Source organism: Bombina bombina, chromosome 7, assembly GCF_027579735.1.
Source record: "Bombina bombina isolate aBomBom1 chromosome 7, aBomBom1.pri, whole genome shotgun sequence".
Lineage (NCBI taxonomy): Eukaryota > Metazoa > Chordata > Amphibia > Anura > Bombinatoridae > Bombina > Bombina bombina.
Genome location: NC_069505.1, coordinates 271352600 through 271373624, shown reverse-complemented (window position 1 = coordinate 271373624; position 21025 = coordinate 271352600). Strand labels below are relative to the sequence as shown.

Below are 21025 nucleotides of genomic sequence, written 5' to 3'. Positions count from 1 at the left end.
ACCAATAAGCAAGTGCTGTCCAGGGTCTGAACCCAAAAATAGCTTAGATGCCTTATTTTTCAAATAAAGATAGCAAGAGAACGAAGACAAATTGATAATAGGAGTAAATTAGAAAGTTGCTTAAAATTGCATGCTCTATCTGAATCACGAAAGAAAAAAAATTGGGTTCAGTGTCCCTTTAATAATAATAATTTAAAGCCATCTGTTTATTTTTACCTGCTGCATAAAAAATGCTTGTGGTACTAGATGCTTTTTATGAGTGACATTTACTTTGTTGCAGTAAGTGGTTTGCACTCAACCAAATTATTCTCTGTACATGAACCTGTATGATCTTACCTCAGAGTGGAATAATATGAAAAAACGGATTCACTGTGTGCGTATTTCATACTGATAAGAAAAATGTCTCAATGTGTCAAACATGATCCAGACTATGGGGCCTAATTATAAACGTGCGAGTGGACATGATCCAATATTGCGTACACTGTCTGCATTTATCATTGCACTAGCTGTTCTGATGAACTGCTGGTACAATACCGCCCCTGCAGAATCGGCTGCTAGCAGGGGGTGGCAATCAGCCCGATCGTATTCGATCGGGTTGATTAATTGCAAGTTCTGTCCACCTTGACAGAGCAGGCAGACAGGTTATGGAGCAGCGCTCTTTAGACTTGTGTTTCTGGCGAGCCTGATAAATACAGAGCTTGATAAATATGCCCCTATGTCCCCCTCATTAAAATTACAGGAAACCCAAATATATATTTATGTATATTTATAAAGATATGTAGGTATAGATATATATTTCAACATATATTCAGATACATATAGAAATACAGTAAATATTTTAAAAGAAAAAGAACATTTTCTTCTATGTGAAGAACATAGGAATGCAAAATATTCATAACGCACGTTTCGGCTTTAGTGAAGTTGATCTAGCGCAGTGTTGGGTTAGCGCACAAGGGATAACTAATAGGCATTTCTTCAGGGTGTCCCATAGAAATCTATGGGAAGTCCTGAAGTTAGCTAACATTTTACTTTCAACTTGTAATATAAGTGGTAATTATTTACTTTGAGCGCTGTTAGTTCTCTAGCGAAAAAATAAATTATTTTGCCACATATTCTGGCCCATAATAACCAGTTAAGATGGGGGCTTCTCACACAGCCTGCACCATCCAAAGAGCTTAGGTTCCTTTGATTGCTGCGTATGTACTGTGAACATGCAATTTGAAACAATTTTCCAATTTCCTTTTATCACCAAATTTGCTTTGTTCTCTTGGTATTCTTTATTGAAAATGAAACTAGGTAGGCTCGTATGGTAATTTATGTCTGGAAGGCCGCCTCTTATCTCAGTGCATTTTGACAGTTTTTCACAGCTAGACAGCCCTAGTTTGTGCCATGTAGTTAACACTGTGCTCACTCCCATGGAGTTATTTATGAGTCAGCACTGATTGGCTAAAATGCAAGTCTGTCAAAAGATCTGAAATAAGGAGGCAGTCTGCAGATACTTAGATACAAGGTTACCACAGAGGTAAAAATTATATTAATATAAGCGTGTTGGTTATGCAAAACTGGGGAATGGGTAATAAAGGGAATATCTATATTTTTAAACAATAAACATTTTCAAGTAGACTGGACCTTTATTGGAGCAGACAGGAACATTGTGTGTATCACCTGCTGATGACTATAGTGTGTTTTATTGCCTAAACCTAATATTATGCAAACATACGTATATATAGGGTTACCAGCTGTCCTCCACAAAAATACCAGACAATCTGTTGGTCACACAATGCCCCCCCAAAGTTCTACTTTAGCCCCCACTCTTGATCCCACTGTGCATATTTTGCACAACCGAGCAGTCATTTTACCCTTTAGCTGCCAATAATATACAAATAAATCATTTTACCCTTTGGCTGCAAGTAATATACAAATAAATAATTTTACCCTTTGGCTGCAAGTAATATACAAATAAATAATTTTACCCTTTGGCTCCAAGTAATATACAAATAAATAATTTTACCCTTTGGCTGCAAGTAATATACAAATAAATAATTTTACCCTTTGGCTACAAGTAATATACAAATAAATCCTTTTACCCTTTTTGTGCCAGTAACATACAAATAAATCCTTTTACCCTTTGGGTGCCAGTAATAAACAAATATATCCTTTTACCCTTTGGGTGCCAGTGACTAGGGAAGAAAATCAACAGCACATGAACAATTATGCATAAGACACACAATAACAAAGGGAGTGTAACACTTACTCCTCCAGGGGAACTGCAGCTATCCGATCCTGGGGTTGACTCAAATGAGCTTGGTGTCGCAAGCTGGAAAAGAGAAAATAACAGACATTTTAGTTTTTTATTGTTTTTTCCAACACAAAAATAAATACAGCATTAAATATCTCACTACAATTAAGTATTCCTTCACAGTATTTGGTATAGTCACTTATTTTAAAGCAACCTTTTAAAGGGAAACAAAACCCTAAAAAATGAAATTTATGCTTACCTAATAAATTTGTTTCCTTCTTGACACGGTGAGTCCATGGATCATCATAATTACTATTGGAAATATCACTCCTGACCAGCAGGAGGAGGCAAAGAGCACCACAGCAAAGCTGTTAAATACCACTCCCCTTGCCCACAAGCCCCAGTCATTCGACCAAAGGGAAAGGAGAGAGGAAGTAATATAAGGTGCAGAGGTGCCTGAGGTTTATGTAAAAATAAACTGAAAATACAGAGCGGGCCGTGGACTCACCGTGTCAAGAAAGAAACAAATTTATCAGGTAAGCATAAATTTCATTTTCTTTCTAATGACACGGTGAGTCCACGGATCATCTAATTACTATTGGGAATCAATACCCAAGCTAGAGGACACGGATGAAAAAGGAGGGACAAGACAGTTAACCTAAACAGATGGCACCACTGCTTGAAGAACCTTTGTCCCAAAAACAGCCTCAGCTGAAGCAAAAGTATCACATTTGTATAATTTAGAAAAAGTGTGTAAAGATAACCAAGTGGCAGCCTTGCAAATCTGATCTACAGAAGCACCATTTTTGAAAGCCCAGGTAGAAGAAACAGCCCTCGTGGAGTGAGCCGTGATTTTCTCAGGAGGCTGCTGACCAGTGTTCCCTCTAAGGCCAGTTTTGTGAGCAGCCCAGTAGTGAAATAGTTAAATACAGCAATTAGCAAACACTACACAATGCAGACTACAAGGTGTGCTTACCTTATTAACTGTTTTACTGCTGGGCTGTTCACAAAACTGGCCTTAGAGGGAACACTGCTGCTGACCAGCAGTCTCATATGCCAAGCGAATAATACTCCTCAACCAACAAGAAAGCGAGGTATCCGTAGCTTTCTGACCCTTACGCTTCCCAGAAAAGATAACAAATAAAGAAGAAGACTGACGAAAATCCTTAGTCATCTGTAAATAATATTTCAAAGCACGAACTACATCCAGGTTGTACAACAAATGTTCCTTATGAGAAGAAGGATTAGGACACAAAGAAGGAACAACAATTTCTTGATTAATATTCTTATCTGAGACAACCTTAGGAAGAAAACCTAAAGCAGTACGTAATACTACCTTATCCGAATAAAAAACAAGAAAAGGAGCTTCACACTGCAACGCTGAGAGCTCCGAAACTCTTTGAGTCGAAAAGATAGCAAGCATAAACAAAACCTTCCAGGTTAACAACTTAATATCCAAAGAATGCATAGGCTCAAACGGAGCCTGTTGAAGAACTCTCAAAGCTAAATTAAGACTCCAAGGAGGAGACAAAAATTTAACCATAGGCCGGATTCTAACCAAAGGCTGATAAAAAGACTGAACATCTGGTACATCCGCCAGACGCTTATGTAACAAAATAGATAAAGCAGAAATTTGACCCTTCAGGGTACTAGCAGATAAACCCTTCTCCAGACCCTCCTGGAGAAAAGCCAAAATCCTAAGAATCCTGACTCTACTCCAAGAGTAGCCCTTAGATTCACACCAATACAGATATTTACGCCATATCTTGTATTACATCTTTATAGTCACAGGTGTACGCGCCTGAATCATAGTCTCAATAACTAACTCAGAAAAACCATGCTTAGATAGAATCAAGCGTTCAATCTCCAAGCAGTCAGCTTCAGAGAAATGAGATTTGGATGAAGGAAGGGACCCTGAAGTAGAAGATCCTTCCTCAACGGAAGACTCCAAGGTGGAAAGGATGACATCTCCACCAGATCTGCATACAAGATCCTGCGAGGTCACGCCGGTGCAATGAGAATTACCAATGCCCTCTCCTGTGGGATCCGAGCAATAACTCGAGGAAGAAGGGCAAACGGAGGAAACACGTATGCCAGACTGAACTTCCAAGGAACTGCTAGAGCATCTATTAGAACCGCTTGAGGATCCCTTGGCCTCGAACAGTACTTCAAAAGCTTGGCATTGTGACGAGATGCCATAAGATCCAACTCTGGTTGACCCCACTTGAGAATCAAACTGGAAAACACCTCCAGATGAAGCTCCCACTCCCCCGGATGAAAAGACTGTCTGCTCAGAAAATCCGCTTCCCAATTGTCTACCCCTGGAATGTGGATCGCAGACAGACAACAATTGTGAGCCTCTGCCCACTGAATAATCCTGGCTACTTCCTTCATTGCCAAGTAACTCCGAGTTCCTCCCTGATGATTGATGTAAGCCACAGACGTTATATTGTCTGACTGAAATCTGATAAACTGGGTTGAAGCTAACTGAGGCCAGGCCAGAAGAGCATTGAAGATTGCCCTCAGCTCTAAGACATTTATAGGAAGAACCAATTCCTCCCGAGTCCACAGACCCTGAGCCTTCAACGAACCCCAGACAGCTCCCCAACCCAGCAGACTGGCATCCATGGTCACAAACACCCAGGAAGGCCTGCAAAAACAGGTTCCCTGGGAGAGAAGATCCTGAGACAACCACCACGGAAGAGAATCTCTTGCAGCCTGATCTATAACAATCTTTGGAGACAGATCCGTATTATCTTCATTCCACTGTCTCAGGATGCATAACTGCAGAGGTTTGAGATGGAACCAAGCAAACAGAATGATGTCCATGACTGAGACCATTAGGCCAATAACCTCCATACACTGAGCCACTGATGGCTGAGGGGAGGACTGAAGAGCCAGACATGAATTGAACATTTTTGACTTCTTTGCTTCTGTCAAAAAGATCTTCATTTCCAGAGAATCTATAATGGTTCCCAAGAATACCACTCTTGTAGCCGGAATCAAGGACATTTTTCCTAAATTCACCTTCCAACCGTGGGAGTGCAGAAAAGACAACAGCAACTCTGTGTGGGAGTTTGCTAGTTGAAAAGATGGTGCCTGAACTAGAATGTTGTCCAGATAAGGAGCTACCGCAACCCCCTGCAATTTGAGAACTGCCAACAATGCACCCAGAACCAAAAAGGAAGAGCCACAAACTGAAAATGCTTGTCTAGGAAAGCAAACCTCAGAAACTTGTGATGATCCCTGTGAATGGGAATATGCAGATATGCATCCTTTAGATCTACTGTAGTCATGAATTGACCCACTTGAACCAGAGGAAGGATTAACCGAATAGTTTCTATCTTGAAAGATGGAACTCTGAGAAACTTGTTTACACACTTGAGATCCAAGATGGGTATGAAAGTTCCCTCCTTTTAGGGAATAATAAACAGATTGGAATAAAAACCTAGTCCCTGTTCTTGAACTGGAACAAGAACGATCACTCCCATGTCGGAAAGATCCTGAACACAACTTAAGAATGCCTCTCTTTTTATCTGGTCTACAGATAACCTTGATAGATAAAACCTGCCCCTGGGAGGAAAATTATTGAACTCCAACCTGTATCCCTGGGACACAATATCTATCACCCAGGGATCTGGAACATCTCAAACCCAGGCTTAAGCGAAAAAAGACAGCCTGCCCCCACACAATCCATTCCCGGAAAAGGGGGCAGACCCTTCATGCTGACTTTGAATCAGCGGCAAGCTTCTTAGATTGCTTTGTGGGAGGAGGTAACAAGACCGCTGAGATTCCCCTTGCTCCAGGACTGATTGTGTCTCCAAGAAGGCTTGGACTGATCCTTTTTGGAAGAGGAAAACTTACCAGAGAAGTTACGAAAGGAACGAAAATTACTCTGACGACCCTTCTGCTTATTTCTCTTATCCTGAGGAAAAGAATGCCCATTCCCACCAGTAATGTCAGAAATAATTTCAGCCAAACCAGGCTCAAATAAAGTCTTCCCTTTGTAAGGAATCGATAAAAGCTTAGATTTGGATGATACATCCGCAGACCAGGACTTTAACCATAAAGCCCTGCGTGTCAAAACAGCAAAGCCAGAAATCTTTGCTCCCAACTTAATGACTTGCAAAGAAGTGTCCGCAATAAAAGAATTGGCCAATTTTAAAGCCTTAATTCTATCCTGAATTTCCTACAGAGAAGTCTCCTGTTGAATAGAATCAGACAACGCATCAAACCAATATGCAGCCGCACTAGTAATCGTAGCAATACATGCAGCAGGCTGCCATTGGAACCCCTGGTGAACATAAATCCTATTAAGCAAAGCCTCCAACTTCTTATCCATGGGATCTTTAAAAGAACAACTATCCTCAATAGGAATAGTGGTCCTCTTAGCCGAAGTGGAAATAGCTCCCTCTACCTTAGGAACTGTCTGCCAAGATTCCTTAATAGAATCCGCAATAGGAAACATCTTCCTAAAAATAGGAGAAGGGGAAAAAGGAATTCCAGGCTTCTCCCATTCCCGAGAAATAATCTCTGAAACCCGATCCAGAACAGGAAAAATTTCCGCCATGGAGGGAACATCAAAAGAGTCATCCAAGTTAGCTAAAACCTCCCTAAGTAACAAACGGAGGTGCTCCAGCTTAAATCTGAAAGAAACCACCTCAGAATCAGCAGAAGGAATTACACTATCAGAGTCTGAAATTTCACCTTCAGATGCTACTGAAGAATTTTCTTCCTCAGACTTATGGGAAGAAACATGTGACATAACTCCAACAGAGTCAAAACCCTTAAACTTCCTTTTGCGCTTCCCCTGCAAAGCAGGACAAGCAGACAAAGCCTCAGATACAGCAGTGGATATGTGAGTAGCCATATCCTGCTATGAAAAACCAACCTGAGACGAGACGCAGGGCACTGCATGAGAAGAGGATTGAGATTGGGATGATTGGGGAGAAAGCTGCGGAACAGCTTGAACAGGAGACTCCTGAACAACACTCTCCTTAGAAAATAAAGGCTCTGAATCAAGAAATCTATCCCTATACTGTAATGTTCTCTCTATACTTGAGGAACAGAAAGGGATAGATGGCTCCACATTAGCATCAAGGCAGCAACCAAAAAAAAAAAAAAATATTTTCTAAACGTTACCATCCCTTTAGGAAACGAACGTTAAACAATTCACACAGAAATTATACAATAGAATTTAAAAATTGACCCCTGCAGCACCTATGCACCTCAACAAGCCTTGCTGAGGTGCTTTATATTTCAAACAGGTATAAAGTCTGGCGCAAACAATGCTGGTGTGGTTTAAAATAATTATCTAACTTGAAATTGTTGAAAATGAAATAGGCACTATGTGATATTGCTAAAAACCACTTCACTGCAAATGTCAGCTGTTAGCTGATTTCTGTGTGGAACCTTTAATCAAGTCAATACAAATTCCCAAATCCTCTCTAATCTAAATGACTCATGTAAGACTCCTAGGATGTCTATGCATTATGGATATATAAAAAATATTATAAAAAAATATTATTCAATATGGGTACAAACAAGGTGGTTAAATTAACTCAGAGACCAAATTTCTATTTTAAAAGACTAAAAATAGAAATTTGATCTCTGAGTTAAGTTAACCACCTTGTTTGTACCCATATTGAATAATATTTTTTTATAATATTTTTTATATATCCATAATGCATAGACCTCCTAGGAGTCTTACATGAGTCATTTAGATTAGAGAGTATTTGGGAATTTGTATTGACTTGATTAAAGGTTAAAACAGCTGACATTTGCAGTGAAGTGGTTTTTTAGCAATATCACATAGTGCCTATTTCATTTGCAACAATTTCAAGTTAGATAATTATTTTAAACCACACCAGCATTGTTTACACCAGACTTTATACCTGTTTGAAATATATTACTTACAAATTAATTTTGGGATAATTTGTTTAATAAAGAGGCAGAGTGTGAGTTATAGAGAATATTTACTTTAAGATTTTTTTCTAACAGTACTTGCTGAGGTGCTTACCTGACCTCCCACGGACTAAAGTAATAACCAACGTAGCAGAGACGATCCGGACTCTCCCACTGCTACTACCCACACTTTAGACAGACCGCACATGCACCAGCACAGGAGCCGACAGGAAAACCCAACAAACACAAACTTCCTTCCCCTGCCTCCTAAAAGAGCACGCAAAACTCGTGCCGCCGAAGCTCCGCCCATCGTGGGCATATGCAAACACCTCCCGGCCGACATTACTAACAAACAGTCACCGGGAGGAATAAAGAATGCCAAAATAATCATCCAGCAGTCTACGGCTGACAAACACAACACAGCCTCTCAATAAAAATTAAAAAAATGTAATGAGCTATATAAGGAGTGTAAAAAACACTCCCAAACAGAGCCATAAACATACAGTCCCTCTAACAGTGCCCCATAAAACTGCCACAAAAGTCAACCCCATAAGTGCCATTTTTTTCTGAACACCCTCAAAAAAATAAAAAACAGCACTTACCTCCATAATAATCTGCCCGGCAGCAAGGCAGCTCACTAGGTTTGAAAGATTTCCTTCCTAACATGGACCTGTGGATACAGAAAGAAAGAGACTACGTAAACCTACATAGTCTTTTTACCAACAGGGCAGCTCACAACCTGGGAGGCACAGAATGGATTATACCCCCCCCCCCCCAGTTCCCAAAAGCTTAAAAGCCACCACTGCTCTACTGAAGAGACTGAAGTGGATTACAGCTAAAAAATAACAAACTCTTGATTGAAGAATCAGACATCTAACTTTACCCCTTCCTTGTAACTGATACAAGCAAAGAGAATGACTGGGGGCTGTGGGTAAGGGGAGTGGTATTTAACAGCTTTGCTGTGGTGCTCTTTGCCTCCTCCTGCTGGTCAGGAGTGATATTCCCAATAGTAATTATGATGATCCGCAGACTCACCGTGTCATTAGAAAGAATAATATTTTGTGATTCAGGCAGAGCATATCATTGTAAAAAAATGCCAATTTACTTCTATTATCTAAATCTGCTTCACACCCATGATTTACTGTGTTGAAGAGATACCTAGGTAGGCAGCTGGAGCACTACATGGCAGGAAGTAGTGCTGCCCTCTAGTGCTCTTGCAAAAGGATCACATTCTTGCAAAACTGCTGCTATATAGTGCTCCAGAAATGAGCCGGCTCCATACGTCCCTGCTTTTCAACAAAAGATACCAAGATAAAGAACAAAATTGATAATTGAAGTTAAAAAAATATTTAAAATTGCAAGCTTTATCTAAATTATGAAAGAAAAAAAAAATTGGTTTCATATCCATTTAAATGCTAATAACCTGTTTGAGTCTAGGCCTTCAACTTTTCGTATTTAAATGGGACAGTGCACTATAAAATTGTCAATGAACCCCTTTACCTGTTGGAGGACATTCAATTGTTTGCAAATAGCTCCTGTGGAGTTATAAATATACAATGTGGGAATGTGGAGATATAAATATAAATTAATGATGTGATAGCTCCTGTACCTTTTTTTTGGGGGGGGGGTCAGTCCATCTCAAGTAGTCCTGGTCTAATAATTGTAAAGTTGGTTGCGTGACCATTTTTAGTTTTCCTTAAAATTTTTCCAAGTTATGACCTCTATGAATTGGTATTGCAAAACCACCATTTTTTTATTTGGTTTAACCACAGCAGCCTTCTTTGTGTAATAGCAGAAAACAAATGTCAGCTACACAAATGTTTACAAAAAAAAAAAACAATATCTCAGCTCAGGATGGTCCTAGCTTCTTGGAACAAAAACTGATCTCTAGATGACATTATAAGGTACATGTATGATGTACATATATAAGCATTTTGCACAATATTGATCCTTAGACTTAGAACTTAAGTCCTAATATAATTTATATATCTGATTATATATAGATATAAACATAAACATAGGGGTGGTTTGTGATACAAGTACAGTACATTATTGTAAGATGGTGGTAACTGGCTCAAAATAAAACCAGTTCATTTCCAGTACCTTGCATTACCAAGAGGGGTTTTGTACTGAGTTATCAAAAATGAATTAAGTTTGAGCTCATTAAAGGGTAATTACTGTTTCATACACATCACTGTTATGCTTGTCTCGCACAACTCCATTATTTGTTTGCTTCTCTCTCTTTTGAAGGACATTGGAGGAGTACCACCCAGCATAATGGATGGCCCGCCTGGCCCTGACCACAAAACAATTAGTCAGGTCCATGGGAATCCTGGACTTTGCCCATGACATGTAAGTCCCATCCCTCCCATCACAGCCCAGCACAAAAAACATACGGCTAGATTACGAGTTTTGCGGTAAGAGGGGTGCGGTATTAACTTGCACGTTATTGTCACCGCTCACTTACCTACAGCGCTGGTATTACAGGTTTTCAGAAACCCGGTGTTAAAAGGCAAGAAGTGAGCGTAGAGCAAAATTGTGCTCCATACCGCACTCCAATACCAGCGCTGCTTAAGTCAGTGGTGAGCTGGTTGTACGTGCTTGTGCACAATTTCCCCATAGACATCAATGGGGAGAGCCATCTGAGAAAAAGTCTAACACCTGCCAAAAAGCAGCGTAAAGCTCAGTAACGCAGCCCCATTGATTCCTATAGGGAAACTAAAAGTTATGTTTACACCTAACACCCTAACATGAACCCAGAGTCTAAACACCCCTAATCTTACACTTATTAACCCCTAATCTGTTGCCCCCGATATTGCTGACACCTACATTATACTTATTAACCCCTAATCTGCTGCTCCCAACGTCGCCGACACCTACATTATACTTATGAACCCCTAATCTGCTGCCCCCAACATCGCCGACACCTACATTATATTTATTAACCCCTAATCTGCTGCCCACATCACTGACACCTACATAATGTTATTAACCCCTAATCTGCTGCCCACATCGCTGACACCTACATAATGTTATTAACCCCTAATCTTCCGCCCCCAACGTCGCCGCCACTATAATGAACATAATAATCCCTAAACCGCCGTACTTCCGCATCGCCAACACTAATTAAATATTATTAACCCCTAATCTTCCGCCCATAACATCGTCGCCACCTACCTACATTTATTAACCCCTAATCTGCCCTTACAATGTCACTGCCACTATATTATATTTATTAACCCCCTAAACCTAAGTCTAACACTAACACCCCCTAACTTATATATAATTCAAATAAATATAAATAAAACCTACAATTATTACCTAAATTATTCCTATTTAAAATTAAATACATACCTGTAAAATAAACCCTAAGCTAGCTACAATATAACTAATAGTTACATTGTATCTAGCTTAGGGTTTATTTTTATTTTACAGGCAAGTTTGTATTTATTTTAACTAGGTAGAATAGTTACTAAATAGTTATTAACTATTTACTAACTACCTAGTTAAAATAAATACAAATTGACCTGCAAAATTAAACCTAACCCGTCTTACAATAACACCTAACCTAACCCTACAATTAAATAAATTCCCTAAATGAAATACAAATAACTAAATTCAAAACAATTAGCTAAATTACAAAAAACAAACACTAAATTACAGAAAATAAAAAATAAATTACAAGACCTTTAAACTAATTACACCTAATCTAATAGCCCTATCAAAATAAAAAAAAGCCCACCCACAATAAAAATATTTTTTTTTTACAGGTAAAAGAGCTGATTTCTTTGGGGCAATGCCCCGCAAAAGGCCCGTTTAAGGGCTATTGGTAGTTTAGTTTAGGCAAGGGGTTTTTTTTTATTTTGGGTGGGCTTTTTTATTTTGATAGGGCTATTATATTAGGTGTAATTAGTTTTAAGATCTTGTAATTTGTTTTTTATTTTCTGTAATTTAGTGGGGGGGTTTTTTAATTTAGCTAATTGTTTTGAATTTAGTTAATTGTATTTAATTTAGGTAATATATTTAATTGTAGGGTTAGGTGTTAGTGTAAGACAGGTTAGGTTTTATTTTACAGGTCAATTTGTATTTATTTTAGCTAGGTAGTTATTAAATAGTTAATAACTATTTAGTAACTTCTACCTAGTTAAAATAAAAACAAACTTGCCTGTAAAATAAAAATAAGCCCTAAGATAGATACAATGTAACTATTAGTTATATTGTAGCTAGATTAGGGTTTATTTTACAGGTAAGTATTTAGTTTTAAATAGCAATTATTTAGTTATTAATAGTAAGTTTTATTTATATTTATTTTAATTATATTTAAGTTAGGGGGTGTTAGGGTTAGACTTAGATTTAGGGGTTAATAAATTTAATATAGTGGCGGCGACGTTGGGGGCGGCAGATTAGGGGTTAATAAATGTAGGCAGGTGGCGGCGATGTTAGGGACAGCAGATTAGGGGTTAATAATATTTAACTAATGTTTGCGAGGCGGGAGTGCGGCGGCTTAGGGATTACTATGTTTATTATAGTGGCGGCGATGTCCGGAGCGGCAGATTAGGGGTTAATAATTTAATTTTAGTGTTTGCAATGCGGGAGGGCTCGGTTTAGGGGTTAATAGGTAGTTTATTGATGTTAGTGTACTTTTTAGCACTTTAGTTATGAGTTTTATGCTACAGCGTTGTAGTGTAAAACTCATAACTACTGACTTTAAAATGTGGTACGAATCTTGACGGGATAGGGTGTACCGCTCACTTTTTGGCCTCCCAGGACAAGCTCGTAATACCGGCGCTATGGAAGGCCCATAGAAAAAAGACTATACGCAATTTGCGTAAGTTGATTTGCGGTAAGGCCAAAAAAGTGTGTGGTGCCCCTAAATCTGCAAGACTCGTAATAGCAGCGGTAGTAAAAAAGCAGCGTTATAAGGCTTAACACTGCTTTTTTTATTCATAACGCAAGACTCATAATCTAGCCGATAGGTTGGATTCATGGAAATGCCCCCTCCCCATATGCCAATGTTGGAGACTCCATTGTATCATTAGAACAACTGAATCCAGATATCTGTGACTATAACTTCAACTCTCATTTTGGGAAACACAATATATACTTCAATTAAAGGACTATTTAAATAAAATTACACAATCAACAACTACTTAAGAAAAAGAGAATGCAATTGCACTTCAAATTTCAAATGAGCAGTAGATTATTTTTTTATTAATAAGAAAGGAAATAACAGGATAACTAATATAAAAAGAGACACTACAAAAAGGAAATAATAAAAATATAGAAATAAACATATTATATAATACATATGAAATTATTATGTCTCTCCTCTCTAATCTGCCCCTAAGATTTGTCATTAAAAAAATAAAATTAAAAAAGCAGGCAAAGAAAAAAGTGGGTTCTACTAAAGTAAAAATTAAACTTTCACGATTGAGATAGAACATGCAACTTAAAAAAAACTCTCCAATTGACTTCCATTATCAAATTCTGCACTGCCTTTTTGTATGCACACTTTTTGAGGAACCAGCTTCTACTATGCATGTGCACAGCTCACAGTGTCTACACATAAGTATGTGGTTGGTTGATGGCTGTCATATGATACAGGTTAAAATAGAAGGAACCTTTAAAATGCCATTAAATTTTTTTACTGCTCGTTGCATTTCTACAGTATTTAATGGGAACATTACATATTTCCGAACATTTCCCAGACATTTTCCAGGAGAGGTTGGTAGGGAAACTTGTGTGTGATGCCCCACCAGTGTTCTATGGATGGAGTCACTACGGGAGGGGGTGAGATAATCGGTAAGACTGGACATGGTTTGCGCATAGTCAGAGCCAGGACATTCCCTGTAGATCAGTACATTTGTCCTGATGGGGAAAGCAGCGGGAAGAACAAGTGGGTGGATTTACCAAACCATGACAATCCTGAAATATCCGGGACAGTTCTGAGGTCTGTATTATTATAGCTTATTGGTACTTACAGGTGAGTCTGGACAATGTTCATCTTCTCGAGAAAATGAGCTATTAAACGCTTTAAATGTTTCACTGTTCTGCTTGTGCTTTTCAAATGTGGCTTGAATAACCTAATAAAAAAGGCAAAAATATAGATTATATATAAAAACAAAACTATGACAGATGTTAATAATTAACTTTCAACAGCACAATTAAATAAATATTCTACAATAAGAAGCATCTCTGCATATATGTAAACAGGCCACACAATTGTTTCAGTTGAATCAGTTGTCCTGAAAAAATGTTTATTTTGTTTTATCTGATATTTTTTACAGGTAATCTCATTTTTCCCCGTTTTTTCAAGTGGGAAATGTTTTCAGAGCAGCAGAGGAAAAGCTGGACAGCAACTTAATCTTAAATTAAAAGTTGTAGCTGGTGCTACTAATATCTATCTTTGTATCTATCTTTTTCTCTCTCTGTTTTCTCTCTTTCGCTCTCTCTCTCTTTTCGGCTTGAAAGTTAAGTATCTTGTTTAGATGAGAAAAAAAAATGTCATCTAAAAAAAAGATAATGTGGTCTTGAAAAAGGCTTAACTTACAAGCGGAAACTTCAACTTTTTGGATGGAGTTTTATCCAAATATGTTCAATAAAATTTGAAAGTTTTGCACAACAAGACCTCATATTTGAGAATTGTGTGTATGTATATATATATATATATATATACACCCACACTTATTTGTAAAGTATTCCTAAACCATAATAGTTAGGCAGTTAAAACAGTTAACCCACATTCTGTGTCTGGACATCTTTTTAGTTTGACATTAATTATTTCTTGTTATTGATTAGCTAACTTATGGCTGCCGTTTCTATTGATTTTTGCTGCACTCTTTTGGAAAAGTTAAATACATAATAAATTAAAAAATAACACTCATGGAACAATAAATAAAATCTATCAACATTGTCATATTTTTATCATGTTAATTTTGAAAAAAGGAAAATTAATTCATTAATTGTATTTATTTATGTATTCATTCATTCTTGATTGTATTTATTTATTACTAGTGGGAAAGCTTGCCCAGAGAGCAGTCTATTGTGGTGACAGAACCACCGAACCACCCTGCCATTTTCTGAAGGGCAGTCTATAGTGGTGATGGAACCACACTGCCATTTTCGGAATTGGCTGATCATATTAGCCAATAGGATTTGAGTAGCTCTCATCCTATTGGCTGATTTTAATTTTAAGAATCAAATCAGCCAATAGGAATTCAAGGGACTCCATCTTTAATCGCGTACCTTGAATTCACTATTCAGTGTACGGCGGAGATCGTACGAAGAGGATCCTCCACGCTCCATGGCTCCGCGGTTGCTGGTCTTCAATTCCAGGGTCGCCGGTCTTCAGCTCCGCGGTCATCAGTCTTCAGCTCCGCGTAGGATGTTCCTGGAAGAAGAAGAGGTCGCGCTTGGAAGAAGACTTCTCCGCCGGACTTCAGGAACGGTGAGTAGCAACCTGGGGGTTAGACTTAGGTTTTTGAAAGTTTTTTTGGGGGGGTTTGTTTTATTTAGATTAGGGATGGACAGTAAAAGAGCTAAATGCCCTTTTAAGGGCAATGCCCAAACAAATGCCCTTTTCAGGGCAATGGGTAGTTTAGGTTTTTTAGTGTTAGGTTCTTTTATTTTGGGTGGTGGAGGGGTTTACCGTTAGGTGGGACTTTGTGTATTTTAGTAAAATAGCTGATTATCTTGGGGCAGTGCCCTGCAAAAAGCCCTTTTAAGGGCTACTGGTAGTTTATTCTTAGAGTATGGGGTGTATTTATTTGGGGGGGGGCTTTTTTATTTTCATAGGGATAAGGTTTAATTTTGTTAAATTTGGTAATTTGATTTTTATTTTCTCTTATGATAGCCTTTTTTATTTTTTGTAACTTTAGAATGTATTAGTTTAGGTAATTTGGGTTAATTTAAGGGGGTGTTAGGTTAGGGGGTGTAAGGTTAGGGTACTTAGTTATTTAAATAGTTATTTGCTTTGTGGGCTTTGGCAGTTTAAGGGGTTAATAAGTTAATTAGGTTTATTGCGATGTGGGAGTTTTGCGGTTTAGGGGTTAATAGGGTAAATAGGTTTATTGCGATTTAGGGGTTTTGTGGTTTAGGGGTTAATAGGATAATTAGGTTTATTGCGATGTGGGGGTTTTGCGGTTTAGAGGTTAATAGGGTAATTAGGTGTATTCCGATGTGGGTGGTTGACGGTTAAGTGATTAAGGAGTTAATTACTTTATTATTTAGGGAAGTGGGGGTTTGCGGTGTATGGGTTAATACGGTTAGCTTTTTTTTTAATACTTGATGCGGACGGTTAGTTGTTGCTTTTGTAATGCTCCATTTGCCTTCGCTGCATCCAGGTGGATTTCGAAAATGGCTGGGTGGTGAAAGAATCTCACCTAGCGGTGAGCAGGTAAAACGTGCTTGTGCACGATTTCCCCATAGGAATCAATGGGGGAGAGCCGACTGAAAAAAAACCTAACACCGGCAAAAAAGCAGCGTAAAGCTCCTAACGCAGCCCCATTGATTTCTATGGGGAAATACTTTTTATGTCTACACCTAACACCCTAACATGAACCCCGAGTCTAAACACCCCTAATCTTACACTTATTAACCCCTAATCTGCTGCCCCCTACATCGCCGCAACCTACTTTATATTATTAACTCCTAATCTGCCGCTCCGGACACCGCCGCCGTCTACATTATAGTTATGAACCCCTAATCTGCTGCCCCCAACATTGCCGAACCCTACATTATATTTATTAACCCCTAATCTGCCGCCCCCAACATCGCCACCACTATAATAAAGTTATTAACCCCTAAATCTAAGTCTAATCCTAACCCCCCCAATTTAAATTTAATTTAAATAAATAAAATTAATACAATTCACTAAATTATTCCTATTTAAAACTAAATACTTACCTATAAAATAAACCCTAAGCTAGCTTAAATATAATTTATAGTTACATTGTAGCTATCTTAGGGTTTATTTTTATTTTACAGGCAACTTTGTATTTATTTTACAATAGCTATTAAATAGATATTAACTATGTAATAACTTCCTAGTTAAAATAAAGACAAATTTACCTGTAAAATAAAACCTAAACTAAGTTACAATTACACCTAACACTACACTATAATTAAATAAATTACCTAACCTAAATACAATTAATTACAATTTAAAAAGAAAAAACTAAAGTACGAAAAAACCCCCCACTAAATTACAGAAAATAATAAAATAATTACAAGAATTTTAAACTAATTACACCTACTCTAATCAACTAACAAAATAAAAAAGCCCCCCAAAATAAAAAAAGCCCTACCCTACACTAAAATTACAAATAGCCCTTAAAAGGGCCTTTTGCGGGGCATTGCCCCAAAGTAATCAGCTCTTTTACCTGTAAAAAAAAATTACAAATACCCCCCAACATTAAAACCCACCACCCCCACAACCAACCCTACTCTAAAACCCACCCAATCCCCCCTTAAAAAAACCTAACACTAACCCCTTGAAGATCACCCTACCGTGAGACGTCTTCACCCAACCGGGCAGAAGTGGTCCTCCAGACGGGCAGAAGTCTTCATCCAAGCCGGGCAGAAGAGGTCCTCCAGATGGGCAGAAGTCTTCATCCAGACGGCATCTTCTATCTTCATCCATCCGGCGCGGATCGGGTCCATCTTCAAGACATCCGACGCGGAGCATCCTCTTCTTTCTTCGTCCGACGACTGAATGAAGGTTCCTTTAAATGACGTCATCCAAGATGGCGTCCCTTCAATTCCGATTGGCTGATAGAATTCTATCAGCCAATCGGAATTAAGGTAGGAAAAATCTCATTGGCTGATGCAATCAGCCAATAGGATTGAGCTTGCATTCTATTGGCTGATTGGAACAGCCAATAGAATGCCAGCTCAATCCTATTGGCTGATTGGATCAGCCAATAGGATTGAAGTCCACTACTATAGTGTAGTGTTAGGTGTAATTGTAATTTAGTTTAGGTTTTATTTTACAGGTACATTTGTCTTTATTTTAACTAGGAAGTTATTAAATAGTTAATAACTATTTAATAACTATTGTACATAGTTAAAATAAATACAAAGTTGCCTGTAAAATAAAAATAAACCCTAAGCTAGCTACATTGTAACTATTAGTTATATTGTAGCTAGCTTAGGGTTTATTTTATCGGTAAGTATTTAGTTTTAAATAGGAATAATTTAGCTAATTATAGTAATTTTATTTAGATTTATTGTAATTATATTTAAGTTCGGGGGGTTAGGGTTAGACTTAGGGGTTAATACATTTAATATAGTGGCGGCGACGTTGAGGTCGGCAGATTAGGGGTTAATAAATGAAGGTAGGTGTCGGCTATGTTAGGGCTGGCAGATTAGGGGTTAATAATATTTAAATAGTGTTTGCGATGCGGGAGTGCGGCGGTTTAGGGGTTAATATATTTATTATAGTGGCGGAGATGTCGGATTCGACAGATTAGGGGTTAAAAATTTTATTTTAGTGTTTGCGATGTGGGGGGCCTCGGTTTAGGGGTTAATAGGTAGTTTATGGGTGTTAGCGTACTTTTTACCACTTTAGTTAAGAGTTTTATGCTACGGCGTTGTAGTGTAAAACTCTTTACTGACTTTAAAATGCGGTATCAGGCTTGACAGGAGAGGGTCTACCGCTCACTTTTGTCAGACTCGTAATACTGGCGCTATGCAAGTGCCATTGAAAATATAGAATACGCAATTGACGTAAGTGGATTTGCGGTATTTCTGAGTCTGGCCAAAAAAGTGAGCAGTGAGCCTGTCATTTCAAGACTCGTAATACCAGCGGGCGTTAAAAGGCAGCATTGGGAACTCTCAACGCTGCTTTTTAACCCTAACGCACAACTCGTAATCTAGCCGTTAGTGTCTTTAAAAAAATGGGAGCTGGGGAAAAGGGGACAAAATAAATAATGAAAGCATATTGCTAAATTGTTTTTATATATACAATTTATAATTTTATATTACCATCTCAAAGTGTTTAATGTCCCTTTAAAGTTAAAATTAAAAACTTTCATGATTCAGAACATGCCATTTTAATCAACTTTCCACTTTACTTCAATTATCTAATTTGCTTTGTTTTCTTGGTATCCTTTGTTGAAAAGCCTAGGTAGACTCAGGTGCAGCAACGCATTAGCTGCTGATTGGTGGATACACACATATGCCTCTTGTTATTGGTTTACCTGATGTGTTCAGCAATAAATAAACCAAATTTGATAATAGAAGTAAATAGTAAAGTTTATTAAAACTGTGTGCTGCATCTGGATCATGAAAGAAAAATGTTGGGTTTCATATCCCTTTAAGGCAATTATGTTGAAAATGTAAGTACTCTTGAAAACTTAATTAAGCAGTATCCAAATAATCAAATGCAGCAGCCCTCCAAAAATATAATTTTTTTTAAGTTAAACAAATAAATACAATGTTGTTTCAGACTTACATTTCCTTAGTCATGCATCCAAAATACACAGAAACACAGCCAGTATTTAAACATCCAACCCATTGTACCGCCCACCAGTTACTGACTACCCCACCTTTCATTAACACTTGCTATACCAGAACTTATTATAAAAGCAACTTAGGAATTTGTAACCCTAACTTACAAAAACCTAGAAAGATCCCAATATGTATTAATGCCTAAGGGGACCCTAGTTTCTAATTGAAAGATTCAGAATGCTTCCCTTTGTTTAAGTCTACATTCTACGCCACCACCACGTCTATCTACAGCAACATGTTCAATAATGTGAAATCTAAGTTGGCTCACAGAATGTCCTGCTTCAAAAAAATGGCAGGCTACCAGTGACTTATTTTCATTTCTAATTTTGGATTTGTGTTCTGTGGTCCAATCTTGGACCCTCCTTGATGTTTAACCTACATATAAAATGCCACATGGACACTTAAGTAGATAAATCGCAAACTCTGTGTTGCAGGTAAAACGGTGGCACATACCTTACATCTTTAGGATGATTAAAAAAAATAATTACTTGTTAATATCAGAAAGATCTAGAGTGACTCCATTAGATTATTTGGCAACTTGGTACTGAACAAATAGGCTAACAGAGGCCTCTATAGAATAGCAGAGGTCCTAGTTCATAACTCCCTTATGCCTTTTTTCTCAATGTAGAGACTTAGACCCCACAGATCAACATAATTGTTTTAACTATTTCCAGCTTAGAGCCTGGGTTTAGGATGTTTTACATTCCCCCCCCCCCCCCTCCTTGTTTCTTAACAATATTTGAAGGCCAAGGGGCTCTATAGCCATGCTTTACCCATTTTTTAATAAATCATCTTCAGATAATAAAGAAAAATGTATCCAGTCCTGGGAAGCAGAGGTTAACCTAAATTGGACTTTATATAAATGGTATGAGACATTGTCGAAGGGTTGCTCCTTCTCCATTAGTGCGAGCCTGAAAGAACATTTTTTGAAGATAGCGCTTGTATGATACCTACACGCTTCTAGATTACACATGAGCAGAGGGTCTGGTTCTAAGAACTGCTCCCACAAATGTGGCGATTAAGGAACATCCATACACATGTGTTGGCAGTACAATGCAGTTTCACAAATCTTGGAACAGACCTCAAAGTTATTAAGCATAATTTTTTAAAGACAAATTATTTTAAGTACCTCACAAGCTCTATTACACAGCCCCACTGTAGGACTATCATCTGTAAACAACAAATTTGTAATGCCACCAAACATTCCATAGATCATTTTTGGAAAACTGAAATTCCTAGCTTCTCTTCTATTATCAGGAAAATACAATACCTCTACCAAATGTCCAACATGTCAGCAGATTTATTAAATCAGTTCCTCCATATTTGGGAACGCTAGATTATGTACCACAAGGCCTAAAACTGACCCACCAAATT

General features: G+C 38.0%; 1 protein-coding gene across 1 annotated transcript in view; it reads right to left on the bottom strand.

Annotated features, from left to right (window-relative positions):
- The window catches only part of FGD3 (FYVE, RhoGEF and PH domain containing 3), a 398102-nt gene that overhangs the window by 49376 nt on the left and 327701 nt on the right, over window positions 1-21025 (bottom strand). The window contains exons 14-15 of the mRNA XM_053720753.1: window positions 14125-14226; window positions 2255-2317 (exon numbers count right to left, since the gene is read on the bottom strand). Of these exons, the coding sequence (XP_053576728.1) occupies window positions 2255-2317; window positions 14125-14226 (165 nt within the window). The remainder of the gene's footprint in view (window positions 1-2254; window positions 2318-14124; window positions 14227-21025) is intronic.